This window comes from Phocoena phocoena, chromosome 3 (genome assembly GCF_963924675.1).
Source record: "Phocoena phocoena chromosome 3, mPhoPho1.1, whole genome shotgun sequence".
Classification (NCBI taxonomy): Eukaryota; Metazoa; Chordata; class Mammalia; order Artiodactyla; family Phocoenidae; genus Phocoena; species Phocoena phocoena.
In genome coordinates this window covers 148,707,819-148,735,688 of record NC_089221.1, presented here as the reverse complement: position 1 = coordinate 148,735,688, position 27,870 = coordinate 148,707,819, and the positions used below count along the sequence as shown (strand labels likewise).

Genomic DNA, 27,870 nt, shown 5'->3' with positions numbered 1-27,870 from the left:
GAAAGCTCCAGGTGGACAGGGACTTCTGTCTTCCTCGTTCACGGCCATATCCCCAGCCCTCGGAAGGGAGCCTGGTCCACAGTAGGTGCCCTTGTCTGTATTTGCTGAATGAATGAAGGAACGAACTGAGGTGTTTGAAGCAGAGGAGAGACACGATTCAATTTGTGCTTTAGAGAGACCGACGCTGTCTCCCACCTCCTGACCTGGCACCCCTCTGCCCCCAGGTACAGTCTGAGACCTCAGCTTCACCACCCACCTGAGTGGGCTGGGGACAAAAAGCATCTTCTCTGCCACTCACACCACAAGCACTTGTCTTCGGGCCCTATTCCAAGCAATCACTTAATTGAAAAGAGAAAAATTGGCAGCCAGCCACCCCCAGAGTGTCACTTGCTGTGGCGCCTGAGCTTGGTGATTCCTGATGCTGACTTGGGACAGGAAAGCTCTGGCCTGGGACCAGGAGAGCCGAGGCCTGGCCTTGGGGGTCTGGAAGGAGGAGAAGGGACTTCAGAGGCTGAAGGAGCTGGGCTTGGAACTGAAGTCGCTTACTTCCCAACTGCGTGACCTCAGGCGTGGTGGCATCCTGGGTTTCCACCTCCCCAACCTGAGGGCGGACCCCCCCCTTCCTGCCAGGTGTTTCATGATGATTGACAGGATGTTGGTAAAGCACCTTGCACAGGGCCAGCGCATAGCAGCAGGTTCCTCAGCGTGGTTGCTGATTTTATCTCGCCCCCCCCCCCGCTCCCGCCACTCATCTTGGTCCTGCCTCACTCTGACATGACACTCAGGCGGCATTTCTCAGGATTAAACTTAATGTACCTTCTTTAAAAAGATAAATATGCGTTCCTCAGCACTTCCGGTGGCGATGCTGCTCTGGGTGTTAGGAAATCAAATACACTGTGGGTGTTGCAATTCCAAAAAGAGGTTGGGAGTGCTGACCTACATAGGCCAGATGCTGGGCAGACAGCTGGAGAGAGCTGACAGATCGGAACCAAAGGGAACGTGTGGTCTCCACGGGGACAGCAGAATCGTGTTTCCCATTAGTTAAGCCGGTGGAGCCCATCCAACTGCCTCTGCCCTCTCCTCACTCTCCCCCCTCTCCTTGCTCTCTCCCACTCTCCTCCACCCTTCTCTCTTTCTCTCCCTCCCTCCCTCCTACCCCCACCCACCCCCGCCCCAGACTGTGTCCTCCACCTTAAGCCTGGGCAGCAGATAGCCAACGAGGTGGATCTGGAGCCCAGCCAGTCATTACCAAGCTGCTCCCAGAAACCTAGCCAGTGTGGGAGCTTTATTGGGGTTGCCGGGGAGATCACACTTACCTTTTAAAGCTGGTTTCTTAAACCAGGGTTTATAGACTCTTGGACTCCCTCGGACATATTCCCAGGAGCCCTCTCTGCAAGGAGTGGGTTCATCTAGATCTCGAAACTAACGCTGCTGCTTGATTTCAGGGCTGCACGTGTTTTTGTATTTAATGAAGGTTGCTCTGGCTGCAGTGCAGGACAGCTTTAGTTATCCTGGGCTAAGGACTTGCTGCAGAAATTGCGTGATCTGTGAGCAGAAGCCATAGCCCCTCAGTATGCTGCGTGAGAGACAGAGTGTTTCCTCCCTCTGGCTAAAAAGGGCTCTGCTGTTTCTCAGGTCTGAGAAACAGCATTCTGGAGTGGAACTCCGACGTGCTCAGCACCTCCCAAGAGGAGCCCTAGGTCTGGTTCCAGCTCTCCTCCTTGCGCGCTGTGTGGCCTTGGCAAGTCCCTTCCCCTCTCTGACCTCGTAACCCCAACTATAAAATGAGGGACGGTCTAGAGCAGGGTTTTTGTATATTTTAAAGTCTTGGAACCCCCTGCTGTCGGCTTGAAGCAGGCAAAGGAGGACTGTGGGCAATGGAGGAGCCCAGGCCCTGTCTAAAGTCTCCACTGATGGTTGCCTTGTGGCAGCGCGGACCCACAAGGTCTGGCGATTGGGCCTGCAGGCTGCCAGGTTACACCCTCTTCCATATATAGAAGAGCTAAAAGTGGGAGTGCCTCGTGGAATCCAGGATGGAGAACCCAGAGCCCGACCCACCTCACCAGGAGCCTGGGGCTTCTTGCAGGACAATTTGACCGCTGGCCTAATCACCTAAGAACTCTCCAGATTTAAAGTCCCCTGGGGGAGTCGTTGTGCAGGAGACCCAGAGGGGCATGAGGAGCTTGCAAGGAAATTTGGATACTGCCGTGGAAGTGGAAAGAGTCCATAGCTAAGAGTGGAACCCTTAGTAAGTCGCTACACCGCTCAGTCCCTTTGTTTGTTTGTTTGTTTGTTTTAAACAGGACGAGACAAGGTGTAGTAAGCATCAGGAGTCAGGAAGGGCTTCACAGGGGAGATGCTTTTTTATTTTAAGAAGATGTTGGGGGTAGGAGTTTATTAATTAATTAATTCACTTTTGCTGTGTTGGGTCTTCGTTTCTGTGCGAGGGCTTTCTCTAGTTGCAGCAAGCAGGGGCCACTCTTCATCGCGGTGCGCGGGCCTCTCACTATCGCGGCCTCTCTTGTTGCGGAGCACAGGCTCCGGACGCGCAGGCTCAGTAGTTGTGGCTCACGGGCCTAGTTGCTCCGCGGCATGTGGGATCCTCCCAGACCAGGGCTCGAACCCGTGTCCCCTGCATTAGCAGGCAGATTCTCAACCACTGTGCCACCAGGGAAGCCCCCCTCGGTCCCTTTGTTAAATGGAGGGGTTGCTCTGGAATCAGGGATGTGTGCCGTACACATCCTCCCAGTCCCAGGTGCCCAGGGCAGACATTGCTAATGGAGCACGGATCTCTGTCTTGCTGATGTTCCTTTCTCACAGCCCTTGCAGGAAAACAGCCCCAACTCTCTGTCCCACTGGTGACCTCTCTTTAGATGTTTTCTTTGGTCTCCCAGGTCATTCCAGGTTCCCCACCAGCACTGTAGAGCCAGGAGAGGGCTTCCAACTTGAGAAATGTGGGCTTGTTGGCCTGTAAACAACAGAGCCCCAGACAGAGTGAGAATGGCAAGGAGTTCACTAAAACAGCACCGCCCCCATTGTTGATCATCCTACCGGCACCATCACATTTGGCATAGCCACAAACCCCCTGTACTACATATTCTTAATTCAGTATTCTTCAAAGTGACTCAGTTTTTTACTTCAATTATTTTTAAAGGGAAACTTTAGCTGTCCACCATAAATGGAAAACCAGCAGCCGTCGCTAGAAATAGAAGGAAACTAAATAGAAAGGAAGAAGAAAATCAGTGTGTTAAAGTTCTTCCTGGCAAGTGTTGCCTGCCGTGAGGTCTTCTGTCCCTTCTTCAGGAAATGAGACCAGCAAGTGTTGGAAGGGGTGTTGAAAAGCCGCTATTGCCAACTTTCTGAGCCAGTCAAGGCCGGAAGGGAATGGCAGAGGCTAACTTTCTCACTATGGGATTCCCTGCAGTTTAGTGCCGAGCCCTGAATCACCTAAAACCGGCTGGTGTGCCCGAGCTCCTGCCCGAGCTCCTGCATACGTTGAGACAGTGATCTAAGGACCGTCACTTTGAAAAGCGCTTGGACCAGACCCTCCCCCAGATTTAAACCTCTGGCCACTGCAACCCAGATCAAAATGTAATCACTTTGTCATGTGACTAGTGCAGAAGCCACACCCCTTCTAATTAATATCAGCGGGGAATTACAACCAGATTCTTTGCCAGCCCTAGAAACCCCACCATAGAGATTTGCAAAGCAAAGTGAGATTGGAGGACATTCCCCCGTGCCTCAGGGATCTTATTCACTGGGCAAAAACACCTTCTCGTGTTCTCTAGTTCACGTGATGAAAGCATATGAGATCACGGTGCTCCCGAGGTGGGGCAACAGCTGTTTCATATCATCCAGCCCTGGGGATGGCATATCGATGGAGTTCTGGGACCTTTCCAAGAGTTGCGGCCATGGGCAGAGGTGTGGGCCAGTGGGTCTGCAGGGATAAGGCCTGTCAGTTAAGCAGAGCTGCCTGGAGCTCGCCTGTTTCTGTTACGTAGCCATGCCCAGTCCTGGCTCCAGCTGTTGTTCAAGGGCCTCTAAGCTTTGTTCTGTTTTAAATCTTTATTCATGGATGACCTGACCTTAGAAATGGAACATAAATTTCTGTGTGTCTAGTGGGATCCCTCCAGGCACTGGGAGCCCACACTCCATTGGGCTGGGTTGGACCTGCCAAAGGAGGCGACTGTGGAGGAGTTAGGAAGCATTTATGGAGCATTCTCCCTCAAATCCCAGCCACAAGCAGAGATTCTAACCAACACAGATTTCATTTCTGGAGCTGTAAAAAAATATCTCATTCGATCTTTGCCGGTGAGGTAGGAAGGATGAGTGTCCTTATCCCCATTTTTCAGAGAACACAAAGGCTCAAAGGGGCAAAAGACTTTCCCGAACTTAGAGTGAGGTCAGGGCTAAGACACCCTCTGCCGACTCCCAGCCTCCTCCCATCCCACACTCCCACCTCTGTCATCGGCTGTACCTGCACCCAGGAGGTGCTCCGTGATCTGGAAGGATGTTCCAGAGGAACGGCCCTAGGACTGAGCCGAGATAGTGAGGGAAGATGGGGTTCAACCTTGGTGTTCCAGACGAGAGAGTGTGTCAGACACATTTCTTCCTGTTCTCCTAGGAAAGTGACATTTTCGTTCTGATTATAAAAGAAAATACACAGTAGAAAATCTGGAGAATACAAGAAAGCTTCAAGAAGAGAATTTTTAAAGTCTTAACATATTCCTACCAACCCAGAGCAAACCATATATATACATGTTTTTATATATATATATACGTATATATCAGTGGTTTATAGACATACACACACACTTTATATACAATATAGTCCATCCACATTATTTGCTGGTTCCATATTTGGGAATTTGCCTACCTGCTAAAATTTATTTCTAATCCAGCATCAGTACTTGTAGTGTTTTCCCGGTCGCTTGCAGATGTGGGCATGTGCGTGGCAGCAAAAACTGTGTGGCCTGAGGTGCATGTTCCCAGCTGGGGTTGAACGAGGCAACCTCTGCCTTCTTGTTCCAGCTCTTATACTCTGAACAAGTGTCTTTTTCATGGTCTCTTTATTGCCACATTGTATACATCTCGTGCTTTTTTTGGTCATTTCGCTGTTTAACATGGCCTCAAACCTAGTGCTAAAGGGCTGTCCAGTGTTCCTAAGTGTGATGTGTCTTTCGGAGGTGTTAGCTAAGCTTCGTTCGGGCATGAGTTACAGTGTCACTGGCCATGAGTTCAAGCTTAATGAATCAACAATATACATTAAATAAGGTGTCATTAAACAGAAACGTACGGCAAGGCTGTGTATTGATCGTTGGATGAAAATGTTGTGATCGGAGGCTCACAGGACCCCAGCCCTCATTTCCCCTGGTTCTGTGTTCACTAAGTCGGCATTCACCGTAATACACAAATGAAATATACACAAGCACACACATACACTTATATACTGTATGCATAATTTTTTTGAGATTAGATTGTTGTTTTAGACTGTTCTTTTACCTAAGATAATGCCTGAACTTTCCCCTGTATCACAGAATTCTTTTAGTGGCACACAGACCTTCTTCATGCTAAGAGGGAAATTAATTAGAAGGCTAGTCCCCTGCATCATAGCGGCCCTGGGTGGGCAGGTGGGCCCTAAGAGCAGGAGCTAGAGTGCGGACGGGAGCCAAGCAGGGCTCTCCCTGCCTCTCCTTTCTCCGCCTCTCCTTCGTTCGTCCCTCTCTGCAGACCAAATGTCTGTCACAAAGTGGAGGTGGCTCAGGCTGCAGGGGCATCCTCTCGGATGGAGCTGATATATTCAGGTCTGATTTCAGGTTCCTGAGAAACTGACCGTGCCTGGACCAGTCAGCTGTGGCTGTGAGATGGAACAAGTGGTACTTCTCATGGAGGTGGGGGTCCACAGATGAACTCTTGGCATCTGCCAGGGGGCTTTTTTCTTTTCTGTCTTCCAAAAGCTGTCTAAGTTGAAGAAAAGTGGCCTCTGGAGGCCCTGGGACAGGGTGGTCCTCAGAGGACAGGGGTCACTGTGGCCCAGGCTACAAGACACCTAATTCCACCTATGAACAGGTGGGATTTCTCACCCTCTTTATGGCAGCTCCTGGCAAGTCAGGCTGACCTGGGACTCCCTGGGATGGTCCTCACTCTCAGGTAGAGGAGGGAAGGCCAGGGCTGCTAAAGCCCCAGCACCAAGCAGGCTCACATGTGTGGTGGCCCAACATTTGCTCCCCTGCGCTCAGGCTGAGGCCCAAGGGTTGGGGTGGGAGGTGGCAGAGTCTTCCCCCCCAGACACCAACGGGGAGGTGTCAGGGCCCTGACTCACCCAGCAGCTGGGAGACCTGTGCCCCAGGCTCAGGAGAGCTGGACCTATGTTCCCAGGCCCTGGAGGGGCAGTCCCTCTGCACGCCCCTGGGGCCTGGAGAAGACAGTGGAAGAGGCAGCGCCCCGGGGGAGATGGGGACAGATGGGGACTGGAGGGTGGGCTGCAGGAGGGGCTCACCTGTAGAGACCACGAGCAGGGGTGAGGTCCCCTCAGCTTTATGTCCCTGTGTTTAGCTCACAGTGAGGGGGAGGATGATAGCTTCTTCTCTTTATGGAACATTTACCGTGTGCCAGGCCCCAAGCCCAGCACCCTCCATGCATTTTCTCATTTAATCATCATGCTGTTACGATCCCCGTTCTTTACGGAGCAGGAAGCTGTGTCGCAGAGAGGTAAAGCTGCTTTCCCAAGACGATGCAGCTAGTTGAGATGGAGGCAGAGGCTGAATCCAGGCCCTCTTAAGCCCTGAACTCAAAAGCCTCCCAGCAGGTTCTGAGGAAGAGGTAGAAAAATGAGCAGCCATCTCCTTGGTCCAGCTGTGGCCCAGCTACTGGGTGGGGGCGTGATTCCCTGGTGCAGCAAGGCCGTCAGGGTTAGAGGTAACCTGGGTCAGAGACCTTGCTCTGCGCTGTGTAGCCTGTGACATCAGGCAAGTCACTGCACTTCTGAGCCTCCATCCCTCTCTAGGACAACGTGGGAGGTATTAGCCTGGCCTGCAAGCTCGCGAGGATTTGGGGGAGACCAAGACCCAGTCGTCTGCCCACCTAGACCCCAAGCACCCTGGCGTGGCTGACTTAGAGGAAGTTTAGAAACCCAGGACTTCTGGCCCTGGTGACACAGAGGCCCTGTGAGAAACCCGGACCTGGGGAGTCTAGAATTTGCAAATCACGCAGGCCCTGATGCTGAGGTTGTGTAAGGAGGGATTTTGCTGGTGGCTAATTCCGGTTTAAGGCCTCCTCCGTGGCCCTCGGACACCATTGTGGTCTCTGTGCTTTGCTCATTCCCAGAGGGAGGGGTTGTGGTGAAGCAGGACAGGGGCCAGAGAGGGCTTGACTTCCTGGCATCTTCGTGTGTTCTTCATTTTTTTCCCACAAAGTACAGACTTTGCATTGTGCTCAGAGCTGGGCATACGGCATTCCGTGTTATGTACAAGACAAGCATGGTTCCTGCTGTCAGCAGTTGCTGTAAAGTGTAGTCGACTTTGTGATGGGACCCAACCTAATATTGGTGGGGCGGGAGCAGTCAGGGAGGGCTTTCTGGAGGAGGTAGCACTTGAGCTGTGCCCTAGGAGTAGACTTGTAGACCATCCCACATTCTGGATTATCTGATTGTTTCCTCTCATGTCATTTAGCTTGCTCCTCTCCCTCCTGTACTTCCTATGAAGTGGAACTTAGGTCAAGAGACTTGAGATTCAGGTTAAATATTTTGGTGACAGTACCTGACAGAAGGTTTTGTATACTTCCTATTGCATCACCTCAGGGTCTAATTATCCCTCTTATTGGTCACGCTAGGTTTGATCACCTATTACAGTTGTGGTCGCCAGATCTCTCCATTGAAAAGGGACATTTTTCCCTTTGCTGCGAGACTAATCCCTGGGGTGATATCTTCACCCTGTATGACTCTCCTTTTCTCCAACAACCTTTCATCCCATGGTTCAGCATCCATCAAGGATCTTTCCAGAGTGGCTGTGCCATCTTGTTTTCCCCCCAGCAATGTCTGAGAGTTCAGGTGGTCCCACATTTTTGTCAGCACTTGGTTTTGTCAGTATTTTTTTTAATCTTAGCCATTCTAATGGATGCGTGGTGATCCTTCATCATGGTTTTAATTTGCCTTTCTCTAATGGCTAATGATGTTGAATATCTTCTCATGCACTTACTTGCCATCCATATATCCTCTTTTTTTTTTTTTTTTTTTGCGGTACGCGGGCCTCTCACTGCCGTGGCCTCTCCCGTTGCGGAGCACAGGCTCCGGGCGTGCAGGCCCAGCAGCCATGGCTCACGGGCCCAGCCGCTCCGTGGCATGTGGGATCCTCCCGGACCAAGGCACGAACCCGCGTCCCCCGCCTCGGCAGGCGGACTCCCAAGCACTGCGCCACCAGGGAAGCCCTCTCTTTTTTTTTTTTTTTTAAATAAATTTATTTATTTTATTTTTGACTGCGTTGGGTCTTCATTGCTGCACGTGGCGTTTCTCTAGTTGTGGTGAGTGGGGGCTACTCTTTGTTGCAGTGTGCTGGCTCTAGGTTCTCAGGCTTCAGTAGTTGTGGCTCGCAGGCTCAGTAGTTGTGGCACACAGGCTTTGTTGCTCCGCGGCATGTGGGATCTTCCCGGACCAGGGCTTGAACCCGTGTCCCCTGCATTGGCAGGCGGATCCTTAACCACTGCACCACCGGGGAGGTCCCCATGTATCCTCTTTGATGAAGTGTCTATTCCGATCTTTTGTTTATCATGTACTTGGGTTGGTTGTTTCCTTACTGTTGAGTTGTGTTTTTTTGTTTGTTTTTTTCTTAAAATATATTCTGGATATAAGTTCTTCTTCAGATAGGCAGCACGTGTTTTGAGGGCTACACCAAGGAGAAAGTTATAAGTGTCACTTCCAGGGAGCATGACATGTACTATGTAAATCTCTGAAGGAAATCTGCTTATTTACTTATTTATTTAAATTGTGATAAAATATACATAACATAAATGTTACCATCTCAACCATTTTTAAGTGTACAGTTCAGTAGTGTTAAGTACATTCACATTGTTGTGGCCGCCATCACCACCATCCACCTCCACGACTCTTCATCTTCCCCAACCCATTAAGCACTAACTCCCCATTCCCCTTTCCCCAGCCTCTGGCAACCACCATTCTACTTTCTGTCTCTATGAATTTGACTACTCTAACTACCTAGTATAAGTGGAATCACACAGTATGTGTCTTTTTGTGACTGGTCTTTTTCATTTAGCATAATGTCCTCAAGGTTCATCCATGTTATAGCATATGTCAGAATTTCCTTTTTTAAGGCTGAATACTATTACACATTTTGCTTATCCATTCATCTCTCAGTGGACGCTTGGGTTGTTTCTACCTTTTGGCTATTATTGTGACTAATGCTGCTACGGAAAAGTCTGCTTTTAATTCCTTAACACCAGGCCACTGAGTATTAACTGGGTTTGGGATATAATCCAAAAGCCAAGGTCAGATGTGTTAGGAATACTTTGGTTGCAAGTAACAAAAACTAACTCATACTGACTTTAAATAAGAAAAAAGGTTTGGGCTTGTGTGTGTGGAATGTCCGGGATGCCGGGTCCAGGGGTTCAAGCAGTGTCACGGGACATATGCCACTTTTCTCTCCCTCTGAGCTCTGCTTGCTTCTCTGCTTTCTACATCTTAAATCACGGTGTAGAGTTCTCCCAGCTCGCCACTGCAGTGGGGAAAAGGGTCTCTTTCCTGATCATGCCGTCAGAAGTCCCAGAATTGAGTCTCATCAGCCTGGCTTGGGTGACGTGCCCATCCCTGAACCATTGTTGGGATCAGGGACTGGTAGATTCTGGTTGGCCAGGCTTGGGACACACGATACTCCCTATCACAAAGACTAGGGGAGGGAGAAAGGTGACCCTCCGAGGGAAATCAGGGTCTATTACCAAAAGGAGAAAGGAGGTACCAGATAAGGAGGAATACCGGATACCTGCCATGAGGGAAAAGCGAACCACACAGCTCGTGTGTACCGGGCATTGGCAAAGCCCTATATGTACCTTAGTTATTGCAGTGAGTCCTCAGGGGAGATTGCTGTCCTCATTTTAGAGAGAAGGACACTGTGGCCAGAGAGATTGGTACCTTGTGAGTTTCACCCAACAGCAGGGCTGGCATTAGAACCCAGTGCATGGGCTCTTTCACCAGCCCCCAAACCGTGGGCAAGGCCAAAGCCCTACATTGGGACAATTCTCATCAAAAAGTTAGATCTGTGCCTAAAAATGCAGACATTGTGCTCAGAGGTTGATTCCAATAAACCAGTTAGATCTGCTACAGAGTTCTTGTACCATAGGGACAGAACTTTAAAAATTGTAAACAGGGCTTCCCTGGTGGCGCGGTGGTTGAGAGTCCACCTGCCGATGCGGGGGACACGGGTTCGTGCCCCGGTCCGGGAGGATCCCGCATGCTGCAGAGCGGCTAGGCCCGTGAGCCATGGCCTCTGAGCCTGCGCGTCCGGAGCCTGTGCTCCACAACGGGAGAGGCCACAACAGTGAGAGGCCCGCGTACTGCAAAAAAAAAAAAAAAAAAAGTAAACAAGGACTTCCTTGGTGGCACAGTGCTTAAGAATCCGCCTGCCAATGCAGGGGACATGGGGTCGAGCCCTGGTCCAGGAAGATCCCACATGCCACAGAGCAACTAAGGCCCATGCACCACAACTACTGAGCCTGTGCTCTAGAGCCCGCGAGCTACAGCTACTGAGCACGTGTGCCACAACTACTGAAGCACGCCTAGAGCCCGTGCTCCACAACAAGAGAAGCCACTGCAACAAGAAGCCCACGCACCACAACAAAGAGTAACCCCCGCTTGCCGCAACTAGAGAAAGCCCACATGCAGCAACAAAGACCCAACTCAGCCCAAAATAAATAAATAAATAAATATTGGGAGATTGGGGTTGACATGTATATACTAATATGTATGAAATGGATAGCTAATAAGAACCTGCTGTATAAAAAAATAAATAAAATTCTAAAATGCTGGATAAATAAAATTTTATAAAAATTAAAAGAAAACTAGAAAATATTACTGACAGAAATGAAAAAACACCTAAATAGAGTGACACACCTAAATAAATAAATATAAATAAATAAATATTTTAAAAATTGTAAACAAGAGATCAAGAATGAATTATGTAAGCAGAATTTTTTTTCCTGTTTATGGGTGTATGCTTTGAGTTGGTTTTAAAATCTTTGATGATCTTTTATTTTTTTCTTGTTTTTAATCCACATTGGCATTGTCCTTCACAGATAGTCATACAGACTTTGTTTATACATCCCCCAGGATGGGGACCTTTGGTAGGGTATTTTCTGGGACTCCATTTACCCATCTGGAAGGTGGGGCCATTGGGTAGGCTGAGTTCCGTGGTCCCTTTCAGGTATGGAAAAGCCCCCTTGCTAGTTTCCCTGTCCCTTTTCAAAACCATTTTCTGCACAGCAGCCAGAGGCATATATAGATGGATATTTTTTTAAAACATACATTAAATTATGTCAAACGCCTCCTCCCCAGCCCCCTGTACCCCTCAAAACTTCAATAGAATAAAAATCCCTCACCGTGGGCTATAAGCCCTATAAGACCCTTGTGATACAGCTGCTGCCCCTCCTGGCCACATCCCCTTCCCTGACAGCTCTGTCCTGCCATAATGGTCTTCTGGTTCCTCAAACATTCCAAGCATTTTCCAGCCTGCGTGTCTTCATTTGTACTTTGCATTCTGTCTGGAATACACTTTCCTCAGCTCTTCCCCAAGCCAGTTGCTCAACCTTCAGGTCTCAGTTCAAAGGCTGCTCCCTCAGAGGGACCTTCCCTTCCAAGAACACCCACCGCCACCATCCCCACCCTGCGATACCACAGCAGGCTTTGGGGTCCTTCCTAGCACTTACTGGAACTTAAATTATATACATATTTCCTCATCTGATGGTTTATTGCCCATCTTCCCACTGTCCAAGGGCAGGGTCTGAGGCTGTCCTGCTGCTCATTGTAACCCAGCACCTGGCAGAGGGCCTGGTACACAAGAGGTGTTTTAATAAATGTTGTAGAGTGAATGAGCGAATGGGAGCCATTCTAAATCGACATGCTGGAGGCTTGCTTAAGCAGAATTGATGTTTTCTTTCTTTCTCTCTCTCTCTCTCTTTCTCTTCGTTGCTGCGCATGGGCTTTTCTCTAGTTGCGGCTAGTGGAGGCTGCTCTTCGTTGCAGTGCGCAGGCTTCTCGTTGCGGTGGCTTCTCTTGTTGCAGAGCATGGGATCTAGGCGCGTGGGCTTCAGTAGTTGTTGCACGGGGGCTCAGTAGTTGTGGTGCACGGGCTTAGTTGCTCCCCGGCATGTGGGATCTTCTTGGACGAGGGCTCGAACCCATGTCCCCTGCATTGGCAGGCGGATTTCTAACCACTGCACCACCAGGGATTCCCCTGCTTTCTTTTTAATAAGACTAATGACTATTCAGGTGGCTTTGGAGACGGCTCTTTTTGTCGTAAAATCACTTTTCCAGGGTGACTCTGCCTCCCAAAGGATGCCCTGCCCTGTCTTTTGGCTCTATGAGGTACCCAGGACTAGTGGACACAAACAAGGCGGAGGGAGGTGGGATACCTGAATCCCTGGTGTTGAAATAGTCTGTCTTTCTGAACTGGGGCCGGGTAGACACTGGGGACTCAGAGTGAAGGGTACTAAGATTTCTTGAACTTTTCCTCTCTGCAAGGAGCTCAGAGCTTTACCTCTGATAATCATCACAATTCTATGTAAGATGGGCTCGATGACCCCGTTTTACAGATGGAAACTGAGGCCCTGGGGGTTAGGAAATTGCGTGAGTCTAGAGTCCAAATGCCTTCCTTCCTGCCTTGCTTCGCTGAAATGAAATAGATGTTGGATTTAGAGTGGTTGTTCCTGGTGAACCCCTTAGCTGGGCATTCAAGGGCACCCCCCATCTTGTCTTGATTTGTCTTGACATTTTTCATCTCTTCTCACCTGGAAAATCTTCTCCCATAAGTCCCTGGTGTTCACAATGGGCTCTGGCTCTGGCCCCCCATAGCTCCTCCTTTTCCTGTTTTGAATGAAGGTATCCTAGCAAGAACTCATTTGGGAAGAGACTTTGTCTAAAACCGCTTTGGAAACCACTGCTAGGCGTGGTCCCCCGTACTCCCTGAGCTCGTCTTTGCTCCACCATCATCCCTTACCACCGACGGTCTCTTCTTTCCTCTCCTGCTATCTAGATCTACATGTCCTTCAAGGTACACCATGATGACTTCAAGCTTCAGAGATCTCTCCCGCTCCCCTTACTGCATCCGTCAGGACTAAATTACATGTGTCAGAAACCCAGCTTAAACTGGCTTCAGAAATAATCCCAGAGTGTGGGTGTTGCCCAGGATTTACTGGCTTAGGAAACTGAACAGACAAGGAGTAGATAGAGCTACAGGCAAGGCTGGACCTAAGGGTCAGACTGTGTCATCAGGATTCCACTGATACTGGCCTCATTCTCAGGCAGGCTCCTCCCAAGCGATGATGAGATGGCCCCCTGGCATCTCCATGTTACATCCTAACAGCCTAGCAACCTCAAAGAAAGAGAGCTTATCCTTCTCAGGGGTCAGAGCAGAAGACCCAGGGCTGATTCTTACTGGCTGTGATTGGCCCGGCGTGGGTCATGTGCTCACTCCTCAACCAATCACTGTGGACAGTGGTACCCACCTTGGTGTCTAAGGGACTGTGTTGAGGTAGGGAAGGAGGCTCCCAGGAGGAAAGTCAAGGCACTCTGGTTGAAGGAAAGGTTAATCAGTACCGGGCAAAAAATAACAGACGTCCCCTGCGCACATGTTACTTATCTTCACTTATGCACGTGCTGTCTCCGCAGCTCACCCTCCACTCACAGAGGCAGGAGCCCTGCCTGTGTACCCCCATGGCCTCTTTAACAACACCTAGCCTCTCGTGTTTATACAGCATTTCTCTGTTTCCAGATAGCTTTCACGTATGTATGTTTTAAGTGTCAAAATTACCCTGTAACCACAGATAATTTGTGCAAGCCAGGAATGGATGTGCTGATCCCTTATCCCTTGAGTATCCAGGTGGTGTCCAGGGACACCAGAGCCCCCAGCCAGATGCTGTGACCTCCTGCGGCCACCTTGGTTTGCCCGAATTTGTTGTCAATGCATTATTTTCTGTGTGTGCTGTGACTTGTGACAGAGATTGAAAACCTGGCCCTGTGGTTTATAAAGTGGCTCTCTCCGTCCTCCGTCTTAATCGAGTCCTCACACTATCCCGGGAGGCAGCGGAAACAGATGCTGTTAACCCAGTTTACAGAGGGAGAAACTGTCATGCAGAGGGAAAAGATGAGTCAGCCCGGGCCGTAACTGGAGAAAGTGGCACGATGGCTCAGCTTATGAGAAATACAAGAGAGCTGAGAGCCGCAGGTGGCTGTGCCTTCCGACAAGTCGAAGTGTTAAGAATGATACTGACGAAGCAGCCAGCCCTGTGGCTCTCTGAATTGAGCGGGGAGTAAGAAATCGTGACAGTAACAGCATCTCCTGAGATGAGCAGGGCGCTTATGCTTTCCTATACCTGATTTCATGTAATCCTTTTTTACAACTCTCAGAGGTGGGGGTATTTAGACCTATTTTATTGAAGAGGAAGCTGGGGCTCAGAGAGAGCAAGTAACCCGTCCAAGTCATACCGCTGGTCAGGGGCAGAGCTGAGATTCAAACCCAGGTCTTTCTGACTCTGAACTGCTTTGGTCTTGAGTCCTGGAGATGGAAAGACCCCCTTGGTGTTCACGCCTGTCTCCATCCCTCTCTGCAGGTCTACATCATCCGTGTCACGTGGTCCAGCGGCTCCACGGAGGCCATTTACCGGCGCTACAGCAAATTCTTTGATCTCCAGGTAAGGATTTGGGGTCTCCGGCGAGCTGCAAGGTGGGAAAGAGTTTATTTGGACTTACTTTCCACTTTGACCTCAGAGCCACAGTGTTCTTGTTTAAAATGATGTCTATGTGCTCACCTCAGCGGCACATATACTAAGATTGGAATGATGTAGAGAAGATTAGCCTGGCCCCTGTGCAGGGGTGACGCGCAGATTTGAGGAGCGTTCTATATTTTTCAAAAGAGGGCCCATCGCTCTGGGGACATAAGTAATGGGCTGTATTGCCTTATGCTTTGATATTCAATATTTTCCAAATAAAAGAAAGGCTCCTGTTGACTGCTCTAGAAGGGAGGCTGATCTGGAGATCGTTTCTGTTGGCCTTGAAGTGCAGATCTTGAACTGGTGTAGTCGTGTTGAGTGCGTTCAGACCTCGTGGACCTGTTCTGCTCTCAAGACAGACCCACGTCTGTTGCCTCACCTTGGCCTCCTCTCCCCATCAGGCTCCTTGCTCGGCTCCTAAAATGCCTGCCGTGTTCTCAGGGCACCGTGCTCGCCTTCTCCTCTCCTCTGAGGCCTTTGCATTAGCTCTTCCTCACCTGGAACACCTCCTGCACCCTCCAGCCCCCTCGTTGTCTCATCCTCTGGGAAGCCTGGTCTGACTTCATTCCCTGGCCAGCGAAGGCCACCTCCTCTGCACCCCACAGCTCTGCATCCCTCTGTCCTGACTCTGTATTGAACTTGTCTGCCTGTCCCCCTCTAAACTAGGACTCTCATGGGCAGGAACCACATCTTCATTATCCTCTCTTTCCTTCATGTTTTATTCAAGGACACCGTATGTATCCAGTGAATGTTTGGTGAATGAATGAATGAACAAACGAACAAACGAAGGAATGAACTATAACCCCCATGAGCACCACCAGTCTCACAGGAAGACTATGTGGACAGCTCTGTGTAAGCCCCTCCCCAGGAGGGTAAAAGATCTCTAATCCGTGGGTCAGCAGCATTATCCTGACGTCACCAAAGGCCAGCAACTCAAAGCAAGTGTGTCATGAAAAGTCACAGTGCCTGATATGATGTAACAAAATTCTTTAGAAAACACAGACCTCGGGAGGAGATGGGAACTTGCCCGGCTTCCTGAATCCATGAGTGTTCCCTGCCACTTGGTGAGGGGCTCACATAGCTCACAGGCCAACGTAAGGCCTCATCGAGATGACTGTCTTCTTTCCCTCTGTGTACCAGTTAGGATCCTTTGGTTGCAAGGGACAGAAACCCAACTCAAACTGGCCTAAGTAGATGGGGGGGATTTAGGGGGCTGGTGTGACAGAATGTCCTGGGAGAAGGAAACTGGCAGGCTTCAGGTGAAGCTTGATACGGGGTTCTCCTCTGTGTCCTCTCACCCAGCTTCTTCCTCTTGTTCTGAATTCCCAGTTCCTGATGTTGCTTTATCCTCAGATCCCACATGGTTGCACAATGCTCTGGGCCCACACTTAGCAGGAAAGAGTGAAAGGTCACTTTGCAGAAGTCCCAGCAAACACAGTGTTGTGTTTCATAGGCTCATCTCGAAGCCAGTCGGTATGGTTGAGGAATGTGATGGCCAGTGGGCTTATCCGGTCCCTGCTCTGCCTCTCAGTCAGGGAGGTGGGGACTGAGACCTGGAGAGAACAGCTGTGATCCGATGTACAGAAGGTATTGTGGGGACATCAGGAGACAGCCCGGGTCCTCCACACACCAGCCTGTCTTTCTGCCTTCCATGTTCTCTCTGGAGATGATATTAACCACCGTCATCCTTGGTTGAACAGACCTAATCTGCTCCTAAAAATGTCAAATGGAGAATTTTCAGAGCCTGTGCTCCAGTATTTTAAAAGGGGGAGGGGAGATAATAATATGCCCCTGACCTGTTTCCCCAGCATCACCAAACAATCTACATTATAAATTGCCAAGTCATTGCATACTGGACAGCAATTGACACCAGTTACCTAATTACTTAATATGTCATGAACTCATAAGTGATGTTTTGTGTTCAGTATGCAACAAACCAAACAGTATCATATACAAATGATATTTTTCTTCTGGTCCGCAGCAGACATGTACCAAATGTCAATACCCAAAGAGGCTCTATGTTAAAGATGTTAAGATACCATCTAAAAGGGACTTGGCAGGAGCAGACAAGGGCGTGGGCGGGGGAAGGGCTGACCCTGGAGGAAAGGCAGGAAAGATGATAGCAGTAATGCCCAACACCTCCGAACGTGGTCCTGCGTGAGAAAGACAGAGATCCATACCCCCTGCTCGGACGCAAGAGTGATTTATGTAGACCCATTTCGGCAGGTCTTTAGAGCGTGGGTGTCGGGTAAATATTTTGCAGGTTGCTAGACTGATTTTTCATGCACCGAGGGTCCATGTTACAGGGGCAGCGGTGCTACCTATATTTTTGCTTTCAGAGGCCTCTTGGCTGCCCGATGCTTCCAAGAAGGAACAGAGGGGGCAGAGATGAGTGACATGGGTGATTGCTAGCCTAGGGATTATTGGCATCCACAGAGCAGACACCCACTCAGCTAGCTTAGGCAGAGAGAAGTGGGGGTGGACTGATGAGAGGAGGCCAGTGTGCCCCCATGGAAACCAGAGCCGGGAGTACAGCCGGCCTCACAGGGGCCCGGAACCAGCAACAGAATGACCCACTGGAAGCCTGGCGGCTCCCGGGCCGTGTGTCACGTGGCCACAAGCTCTCCCATCGAACCCGCTCCCTTTCCTGCCAGCCCCTCTGGACCAGCTTCTTCCGCCAAACAAGCACCTTCAGTCCCCAAGTTGACGTGCCCTTCCCTGTGTCAAGGCACTGGAGTTGGTGGGTTCGGCTCCAGTCTCTGGGAGAGAGCATCTGAGTGTCAGCCTCCTGGGTCCAGAGTCCACCCCCCGAGCCTGCTAGCTGTGGCCAGAGGGGTGGGGCGGGTGGGACAGCATCATCTAGAGGAAGAGATTGAATGAGAAGAGGGTGGGGAAGAGGCCCTGGTGGCACGGACAGAAATGCTCACTGCTGCCCTTTGGCAGCCTATGGGCCAGGCAGTGTGTGGGGAACTTGACTGTGTTACCGGGTTCCCTATTCCAGCCTCGCCCAGGGCTTCAGACCTTGACTTCTGGGGTTAGGCAAACCTGGGTTCATTCACATCTCAGCTTTGCCTTTTCAGGTCTCAGCTCAGTGTCACCGCTGTATGTTTCCGAGCCTCAGTTTCCCCATCCACATACTGTATTAAGAATGAAAGCACTTTGCTCACATTTGTCGTGACAGTTCAGTCAGTTGTGCTTTGCTCGGTCAGCGTTATCTGTCATCTGCTGTCGCTCTGCTCACATGGGATTTGCCCAAGGTGACATTGTTTGGGAACGTTTTCGAGCCAGGGTTGGATCACAAGGCAACCTGGTCGGAAGCCTGCATTCCCTCCACTCTCCTGTTCTAACTCAACTTTCTTATTTCTACCAGAACTTAAAAGTGAGGTTTCCTTTCCTCCAACCCCAGCATAATTAGTAAGAATTGGAGGTTTGCTGCAACATAGACTCCCCTCCTGTAACAAAGTCTTCTAAAGACAGGACTTAAGCCAGCTTTAAATAGTCCCAGATGGGCAACTGGAGTGGGAGAGTCCTGGAATTCCAGAGGGTCCTGCTGTCCTGGAAATGGCCTGCCCTGCCCCCCGGCCCTGCACCTGGGAGAGGGAAGCTGGAAGAAGGGGCTGATCCCAAGGACCAGGCAAGGAGGCCGGCCCGCGTGGGGCTTCGACACCCTGAAGTTGGATGATTTCATGATTCCCCTCTCCCCTCCCTCCCTGTCTGGCGAGTAGCCTTGGCTTTTGCAGCAGTAACTTGGCTGAGAGTATGGGGAGGGTCAAGCTTTCGTGGAGGAACAGCTCGGCCAGTGTGGCGTAATGGAAACAGCAGGCGACTCAGTCAGGAGACTTGGGGCCCAGCCACCTGTTCTGTGTGGCCATGGGCACACCCCTTAACCCCTCTGTGCCTGATTGTGATTTCTTCATCGGTAGCATGGGGCTGATGATAGGGAAACAGCTGGCATTCCTGAGGTACTGCCTGCTCAGCATCAGGATGTAGTGACTCATTTAATCCTCATGTCAAGCTTATCAAATGATACAGATGAAGAAACCCAGGCTCAGAAAGCTTAAGTCATTTGCCAAGGTCACACAGCCGATGAGCATTAGAACTCGGCTTTGAAGCTGGGCAGGCAATACCAGGGTCCACAGTCTTGGTCACTCTGCTCTTACCAGTGGCTACTTCACAAGGCTCCTTTGGAGTTAAAAGTGATGATGTGTGTCCGGAAGAGGCAAATCCATAGAGACAGAAAGCAGATTAGTGGTTGCCGGGAGCTGGGGGGAGGGAGAACGGAGGAGAGACTGTTAATGGGAACTGGGTGTCTTTTTAGGGTGATGAAAATGTTCTGGAATTAGATAGTGGTCATGGTTGCACAACCTTGGGAATATTCTAAAACCCACTGCATTGAACACTTTAAAAGGGTGCATTTTATGGTATGTGAAGTATATCTCAATTTCTTTTTGTAAAAAAGTGATGATGTGTGTGAGAGCAGTTTCTGGGCTGTCGAGCCCTGAGCTAATGTCAGCTGTTGGGATTATTGATAGGCGTGGGTTGCTGCTAGGAATTGGCATGAAGATTAGAGCAGGCGGTGATGCCAGTTTAATAGAGTGGTTAAGACCCTGGGCTTTTATCCAAATGCTGCCACTTCCTGGCCATGAGACCTTGTTTCAGTCAGAAGTGTTTTAGTTGCAGATGACAGAAACCCAGTCCATATGGATTATTCAAAAATTACATTGATTAGCTAAATGGAACTGAGAGGACTAAGGGTACTTGGCTTCAGGTATGGCTGGATCTAGGTGCCACAGGGTGAACCAGGACCTGCCTTTTCCACTTCTTGGTCTCCTCTGTGTCCAGGCAGGGTGTTGTCTGGTATGGTGGCAGCCACAGCTCCCAGCTGTATCCAGCGGTCAGCTCAGTGACTTCAGGGAAAAAGAGAACACCCCAAAGGTTTCAGCACAAGTCTCATTGGTTCATCTTGGGTAATGGCCAAGCCAGTCAGGGCCAGCCCAGGAACTGGAGTAGAATCAGCATCACATCCATGCTGACTAATAGAGGAGTAGAAGATTCCCCAGAGGAAATCAGAGACGTGCTGCCAAAGAAGGGAAGATAACCTGTAGATGACAAGTAAATGTCCTCTCTGGTGGGGGCAGGACACTCAGGCAGAGGAAACAGTCTGCAGAGAGGCCGCTGGGGTAGAAGGAAGGAGCATGACTCAGGCTCCTTCATGGGAAAAGAAACTCACAGTCACCAGCAAGAAAGTCCCCTTTCTGAAAGATCACCTTCTGATGTGATTTCCCAACTTCCTTGTCTTAGGAAAGCTGGACTCTGATAGTCATGCCTACCCCTACTGGTTAACATCTGGCAACGTGTCTCACTCACGTGAGTGCGCAGGTGGTAGAGCCCTGGGCTTGGAGTGGGAAGACCTGGTGTCAGGTCCCAGCCCTCTGTCTGACTGGCTGTGTGGCCTTGGGCAGGGCCCTCAGCCTCTCTGAACCTCTCTTTCTGCCCTCATCTGGGCACATTCTGGAGAGTCTATCAGAGTGTAACAGAGGGAGCTGGCCTCCGAACAGGGCACTGGGTGGGGACAGGAATACCTGGAGAGCTGAGGGTAGCGCCTAACAGAAATGTGGTTGGTTGAGTGACATCATAACAATATCGGCGACTGTTTACTAAAATGCACTAAGTGTCCATATATACGCCGTCTCATTTAGTCCTCACTTAGAGGCATGAAGTCAGTGTTGTGTCCACGTCACAGATGGGGGAAGGGAAGCTCAGAGAGGCAGAGTCACGTGCCTAAAAAGGAGCATGGCTGGACTCAGGCCCAGGTGTGGTTGAGTCTGAAGCCTGTGCTCCTCCCTCCCGAAGGTCCAGGATTGCCTTCGAATCTGTCTGCTCTTAGAGTTCTGTCCTCTGAAGACAGCTGCCCTCTGAAGGCCCATTCGGTACCTCCCTGTGAGACGCAGGCATAGTCTATCCTGCAGAGAGGACTGCTCTGAGCAGAGCACGAGCCCTGCACAGACACGCCTCGGATGTGTGACGGGTACACTTTACCCTGTGCCATGTGACCTTTGCCCTCTGAGTTTTCCCACTAGTTCATTGCATCCCCCAGGCCGAGGGTCATGGTCATCCCTGGAGCCAGGGCTTCCCTCACAGAGGGCACAGTGAAATGTTTGCAAGTGTTCAAAGAGTGTCCTCTGTGCCAGCCAGGGAACTCAGGCAGGGCTTGCTTCCTGGAGGAGGTGACATCTGAGCAGGGTCTTGATAATGAGTAAGGAGTTGCCCCACTGACAGGATGGGGGAGGGCATCCCACACAGAGGAAACCATGTGTGCAAAGGTGCAGAAGTGTGAGAGAGCAGGACTGTGAGCTGGGCATCTTGCAGAATTCCGACAGCGGGGGTGGCGCCAGGGGGATGCACAGAGCCAGCTGGCTCACCCTGCCCGGCAGGGAGTTCTCGAGAGAAGCACCAATGACATGTGTCCTGTAAGCAGGAACACTCCATGCTTAGGGGACTGCTTCCAGGCACGGGGGCTTTCCGGGGGATCCGTTTCCCAAATGCAGCACATCACAGAGCTGAAGGCAAGCCGGAGGCGGCATCTTGATCTGTGCCTTTGTTTTTCCCCGGAGAAGGGAACCGGAGACAGGAGAGGCTGTCCCAGGTCACACAGCAAACATCGTTTGTTTCCAGTTTCTGTTGAGATAGAACTGGCCTGTCCCCCTTCTGAGAGTTTTGTAGCCCCAGATGTACTGAATGAGCTTTGGGGACTGTCTGCCCAGAAGCCCCCAGGCTCCACCGCAGAAGCCAAGGGGAAGGGAGTGTTCTTCTCCCATCTTTTCTGGGAGCAGGTGTAGGAGGGGCAGGGCTGAGGTTCTCACTCCCTAGGCGGGCCTTGCCCAGCTGGGAAGACATCCCAGCGAGCTCCTAGTCAACACCTGGCCTAGGATTCCACCAACCATCTATACCCAAATACTGCCTTTGCTGAACCCTGAGACACACTCTTTCCCCAGACATTGTCTTCTGAAATTGGGGTGTGCCTCCCACATGTTTTATATGCTTAATGGAATATTTGTTCCCTTCCATCTGAAAAGCCGTTGCCATACTGATGGTATAGAGCTGAGAAAATATGGTAGCTGCCTTTTTTTCACACAGCACAGTCATCCCTTGGTATCCCTGGGGGAATTGGTTCCAGCACCACTCCCTTCATGCCCCCCGCCCAACAGATACCAAAATCTGACGATGCTCAAGTCCCTCATGTTAAATGGCGTAGCATTTGCTTTTATCGTCCTCCTGTATACTTTAAATCCTCTCTAGATTACTTATAATACCTAATATGATGTAAATGCTATGTAAATGCAAGGTAAATGCTATGTAAATTGTTGCCAGCCATGGCAGAATCAAGTTTTGCTTTTTTGGAACTTTCTGGAAGTTCCCCCCCGCCCCCCCAAATATTTTCGATCTGCCATTGGTTGAATCTGCAGATATGGAACCCAAGGACATGGAGGGACCAACTGCAATTCTTAATTTGGAAAACAGAAAGAGGCAAGGTGTGTTGGTCAGTTGCGTCTAAGGCCCAATGCAGGTCCCGTTGCCACCACCTGGAACATAATTTCTCCTCTCCTAGACAATGGCTGACCAAACCAGTTAACCACTTTTTCATTCATTTGTTCATCCATTGATTCATTCACTCTTTGCATAAATATATCCCAAGTGCCTACCACGTGCCAGTGAGGGGGGCGGGGCAGGCCACAGGGCAGCCCAGTAAGGGGGTCGGGCTGAGAACATGCTGCCTTGACTGGGAGGGACAGCAAGGAGGAAAGAAGTGGACAGACAGGGAGGGGCGGCAGGCTTCAAGGGGCATGGCGACATTTAGACAAAGCAGCTCGTCGAGGGGACAGAGTCCCCAAAGACAGCCAACCACGTGCTGTAGAGCAGGCCCAGCTGTGTTGTCGCGTCCTGCTCTGAGAACCACGCGACTCCCCGCCAGCCTGCAGCTGCCCACGATGGTCACCCCGGCCCTTCTGCACGGCCTGCTCTCGCTCTTCTGGGACGCGAGGCCTTTGTCATAGTGAGGGAGTAAACCCCTCCCAAGTCCAGTCTGCCGCTAACACAAACCACGTGTGGACCTCCACGCCAGCCTCCACGGTATTTTCCTTGGACAGCCTGTCTCCTCTCCCTCCACCACAAGCTGTGTCTTAAAAACTGCTGATGGAGTGTTCTCTCGTTCCCCTTGTGATGTGGCAGCTTGACGTGGCTCTCCCTCCCTTCCTACCCCCCAAGACTGACTCACTTTCCTCCTCAATTTTCAGTCCCCTGCACCCTCAGCCCGACTTCCTTTTATTATCTGGGGGGAGGGGGGTGGACTTCCCAGTTTCCAAGGATACCGTCTGCAGTTGGACTTTGCCTGGCATGCCTCTGGTCCTAATGCTGCAGACATCCCCGGTCTGGGGGTCCCTACAGAGGGTCTGGAATGCCACCCATGTCTGTTTCAAAGCCTGTGAGCGCCAAGTGTGACAGTTCCCTGGATAGAAGCAGCCTGTGGCCTGTGAACCCAGACACACTAAGACCAAAAACAAAACAGCTCGCAGGCCTCTGATCACCTGTCCTCGCAAATAGCAGTCAAACAGATTGCAGTTACCATTGACAGGAGGATAAAATGAAATAAAGCTAGATATGGCTAAAAGAGGAGAATGAGTCCAGCCCTGTGCCACTAGTCACGTGAGGCTATTTCAATGTAAATTTAAGTTAATTAAAATTAAATAAAATTAAAACTTCAGCTTCTCAGTCTCAGGAGCCACATTTCAAATGCTCGGTAGCTAGCCATCCAAGGGCTGGTGGCTGCCATAAGGGACAGCAGAGATACAGAACATCTCCATCATCGTAGAAAGTTCTGTTGGAAAGCCCAGCTCTGGCCACTGAGGAGACCTGGGTAGTCGGAGGAATTTTACCAACCTTAAAACACAGCCTCATTGTGGAATATTATTCAGCCTTAAAGAGGAAGGAAATTCCAGCACATATTATGAAACGGATGAACCTTGAAGACATTATTCTAAGTGAAAGAAGCCATACACGAAGGACAAATGCTTATATGCAGTGCCAAGCGTAGTCAGATTTATAGAGATAGAAAGTAGGGTGGTGGTTGCCAAGGGCTGGAGGAGAGGAATGGGGAGTTGGTGTTTAATGGATATAGAGTTTCCGTGTGGGATGATGTAGAGGTTCTGGAGATGGAGGCTGGTGACGGTCGCACAACAGTGTACTTAATGCCGCTAAATTGTACACTTAAAATGGTTGAAATGTTCGATTTTATGTTATGTATACTCAACACAAAAACACACACACAGTCTCAGTAAATAATGAAAATTTTCCCCAAATAATTCTCAGAATAACATTCATTGTGGGCAGAGTGCAAGGAGGGGGCATTTCTTGTTGAGCACCCAGTGCATCCCCACTTAACAGTTCACATACAACATTCATTTACACAACCCCCCTGCAAGGACACACAGCTGGCACGAGGAATCATTAGGATTAAACCCCAGGGCTGTCTGGTCCCCAGGGATAATGTCTGTGGTTAGAGTTTGTAACATTAAACCCAGGTCCGCTGCCTCAAATTAATAACACTTGGGGAGACACTTCAGCTCTTGGAGCCCCACTTATTTGGGTAGAAGCAACTGAGGACACAGGGTGAGAGAGTAACTCTCTAAGACAGAGCTGTGAAGACCACAGGGAAATACAGTGCTGGGCAGGGCTTCTTTAGCCGGTGCGTGCACATTCAGATAGGGGCTCAGCAGGAACCCGGGAGGGCGCATATAAGTGGGGTACAGTGGACAGATTACTGGGGTGTACCTTTAAAAAAAAAATAGTTCCCCTGAATGGTGTTCCAACATTGTCTTCACAAATAAAATTGAGAAGGAAAAGAAAAAGATAGTGTTAGGTCAAAGCTATAAATCTCTCAAAAGATGCTGCCGCTAAGATTGGTTAATCACCCTGCCTTTAAAAAAGAAGCATGCTGTTTGCCTGTGCATGGAATACGAAACGTACCTGGTCTCAGGCTGACTTTTCATGTTCATGTGACACTCCGAAGCCACCTAAGAGAGTGGTCTTAGGGGAAAAGAATGGGATTTAGATTAAGATACTTGAACTGGCTGGACCACCACTTAGCTGTGTGACCTCAAACAGTTCATTGTGTCCTGCTCCCCAGTTTCTCCATCTGTGACATGGGGGTGGTTCATCGCTTTCACAGGATTATTATGAAGGACAGATAACATCATATGTCTGGAAAGGATGAACTGTAAACAGTCGAACCAGTTAGTAGTGGTTACTAATTATTACTAATTATTATTTAATATTAGTAACATGAATATTATTAATCGGAGGTACTCAGCGAACATCTGAAGCTGCCCCCACTCCCAGATCTCACTCAGATGCATTCATTGGTCTAGCCAATTTTTATTGAGTGCCTAATATGTGCCAGCGTTGAAAAGCTCCTGGATTCAAAAAGGGAAGCCTCCCTTTCCAGCAAGGCCCACCGTGGCCTCACCAGCTGCTGAATGATGGTGAACCAAGCATTTCCCCATCACCGCACAGCACAGAATAGGGGCCAGTTGGAAATCGCAAATAAAACCACAGCCTCATGGGCAGCCCTTTAGGGTTGCCAGCCAAGCTGAGTCTGACCCTCCTACGCAGGGGTGTCACATAAAACAGTGCTAAGGAGGCAGGGGGCTCCAGCCTGGATAAATGGCCCTGTTTCCTGAGCGCTGGGGAGCAATCCTTTTTAATTGCCTTAGAAGCATCTCAGAGGCGAGTGATGCAATGGCAGAGAAGCTGTGGGCTTCTGTCTCTGGCCCTGCCCCTTGCTGGCTGCAGGCCCATGGCAGATTTCTTCACTCCTCTGGACTTCAGTTCCCTGGATAATAATGTCCACCTTGAATGGGGTATTCTGCAGATTTCGTGAGAGGATATGTCCAAAGAATCTAACCTGTGCTTGGCATGTAAACTTGTTTCTCTTCTCTCCCACTTCAGGTCTCTCCTCCCTCCCCCTACACAATAGCTGTGCTTACTTCTCCAAGCTATTCGAAGCTGCTTTTATGCTATCAGAGGGATACACCTTTTTTTTTTTTAATTGAAGTATAGCTGATTTACAATGTTATGTTAGTTTTAGGTGTATAACATAGTGATTCAGTATTTTTGTAGATTGTACTCCACTATAGGTTATTACAAGGTAATGGCTATAATTCCCCGTGCTGTACAATATATCCTTGTTACTTATCTATTTTATACATAGTAGTTACTATCTTTTAATCCTGTACCCCTAATTTGTCCCTCCTGCCTTCCCATTCGCCTTTGGTAGCTACAAGTTTGTTTTCTATGTCTGTGAGTCTGTTTCTGTTTTGCATAAACATTCATTTGTATTATTTTTTAGATTCCACAGATAAGTGATATCGTATAGTATTTGTCTTTCTATGACTTATTTCACTAAGCATAATATTCTCTAGGTGCATCCGTGTTGCTGCAGATGGCAGAATTTCATTCTTTATGGCTCATATTCCATTGTATGTATATATGTGTGTGTGTGTGTGTGTGTGTGTATACGTATATGTGTATACACACACACACACACCCCACATGTTTTTTTTTTTCCTCTCGTGAATTTGTTTTTATTTTTATTGCTTCTTAATCCTGTTGTCTATTGATGGGCATTTGGATCGCTTCCATGTCTTCGCTATTGTAAATAGTGCTGCTGTGAACCTTGGGGTGCAGGTATCTTCCTCAGTATATACCCAGGAGTGGGATTGCTGGATCATATGGTAGTTCTATTTTTAGATTCTTGAGGAACCTCCATAATGTTTTCCACGGTGGCTGCATCAATTTACGTTCCCACCAACAGTACACAAGGGTTCCCTTTTCTCCACATCCAGAGGGACACATCTTGAGTGCCAGAGTGACTTTCTCCTTGAGGTAAAATGATGGGCAGGCCTCTCACATTCAGCCATCACTTCAGGAGGCTCAGGACTCCCTTTTCTTCTGCTTGAATCCTGGGCCCGTATACTAATCGGGATGGGTTACTATATGCTGCTATGACAACTAGCCTCACTGTACACAGGGTTTATTTCTCACTAGGGCTGCATGTCCATCAGAGGTTGTTGGGGGCTCTGGACCCTTGCTGGCAGAGAAGCCACACTCTGGAGCATGGCCATCACGTGGCAGATGGAAATGAAGTGTGGTGAATCAAGCACCAGTCCTAAGTCTTCCACCCCACAGTGAGCCATGTCTCTCCTGCTCACAGTTAATTGGCCACGTCCCACTTCAAGGGAGTGGGGACGTACAAATCTACCAAGCGCTCAGGAGAAGAACCAGAAATCTGGTGACAGCATTTATGACCACACAGCCCAGCTTTAATCTGTAAAGCCACGTTGGCAGTTGGTATCATTATGGCCAACTAAGGATGAGGCCCGAGGTATGTCACTTCCCCCGACCGCAAGTAGCAGATCCTGGTGACTTCGTATATCTAGTCAAGATACTTCACATTTATTCCTTAAAATGTCAGAGAGGCATTTAATGTTATCAGAAAACACAAAAGGTTTTCGTTTTGGGTGCCCCATCCCTGTGCTTCCTCTAGCCCCACAGCAAGCCTGCACCTACCTCTCTAGATGCTTCCTACACCACCCTGCAATGACCATTCTACTTTTCAGTCTCTCTCTAGACACTGAATCTTTTCATCGCTGCACCCCGTGTGCCTGACACAGAGCCAGGCATGGAGCTGAGCCAGCCTGGGGAATTCTTAGTGGGGCAGGGGCGTGTCATGATCTCACAGGTAATGATTAATTGAGTCTCCATAGTTTGTTCCTGAACACAGCCTGGCAGTTCTTAGGAAACAGGATGACCTGCCGTCTGTGGAAT

The 27,870-nt window shown here is 49.7% G+C and overlaps 1 protein-coding gene and 1 non-coding gene across 2 annotated transcripts in view; both read left to right on the top strand.

The window, feature by feature from the left end:
• The window catches only part of SH3PXD2B (SH3 and PX domains 2B), a 107,019-nt gene that overhangs the window by 16,660 nt on the left and 62,489 nt on the right, over nt 1–27,870 (top strand). Inside the window, exon 2 of the mRNA XM_065874654.1 lies at nt 14,830–14,910. Within this exon, the coding sequence (XP_065730726.1) occupies nt 14,830–14,910 (81 nt within the window). The remainder of the gene's footprint in view (nt 1–14,829; nt 14,911–27,870) is intronic.
• LOC136121735 (U6 spliceosomal RNA) lies at nt 15,020–15,126 on the top strand. Its single transcript, XR_010655756.1, has one exon. It is a non-coding gene; the product is annotated as a U6 spliceosomal RNA (small nuclear RNA).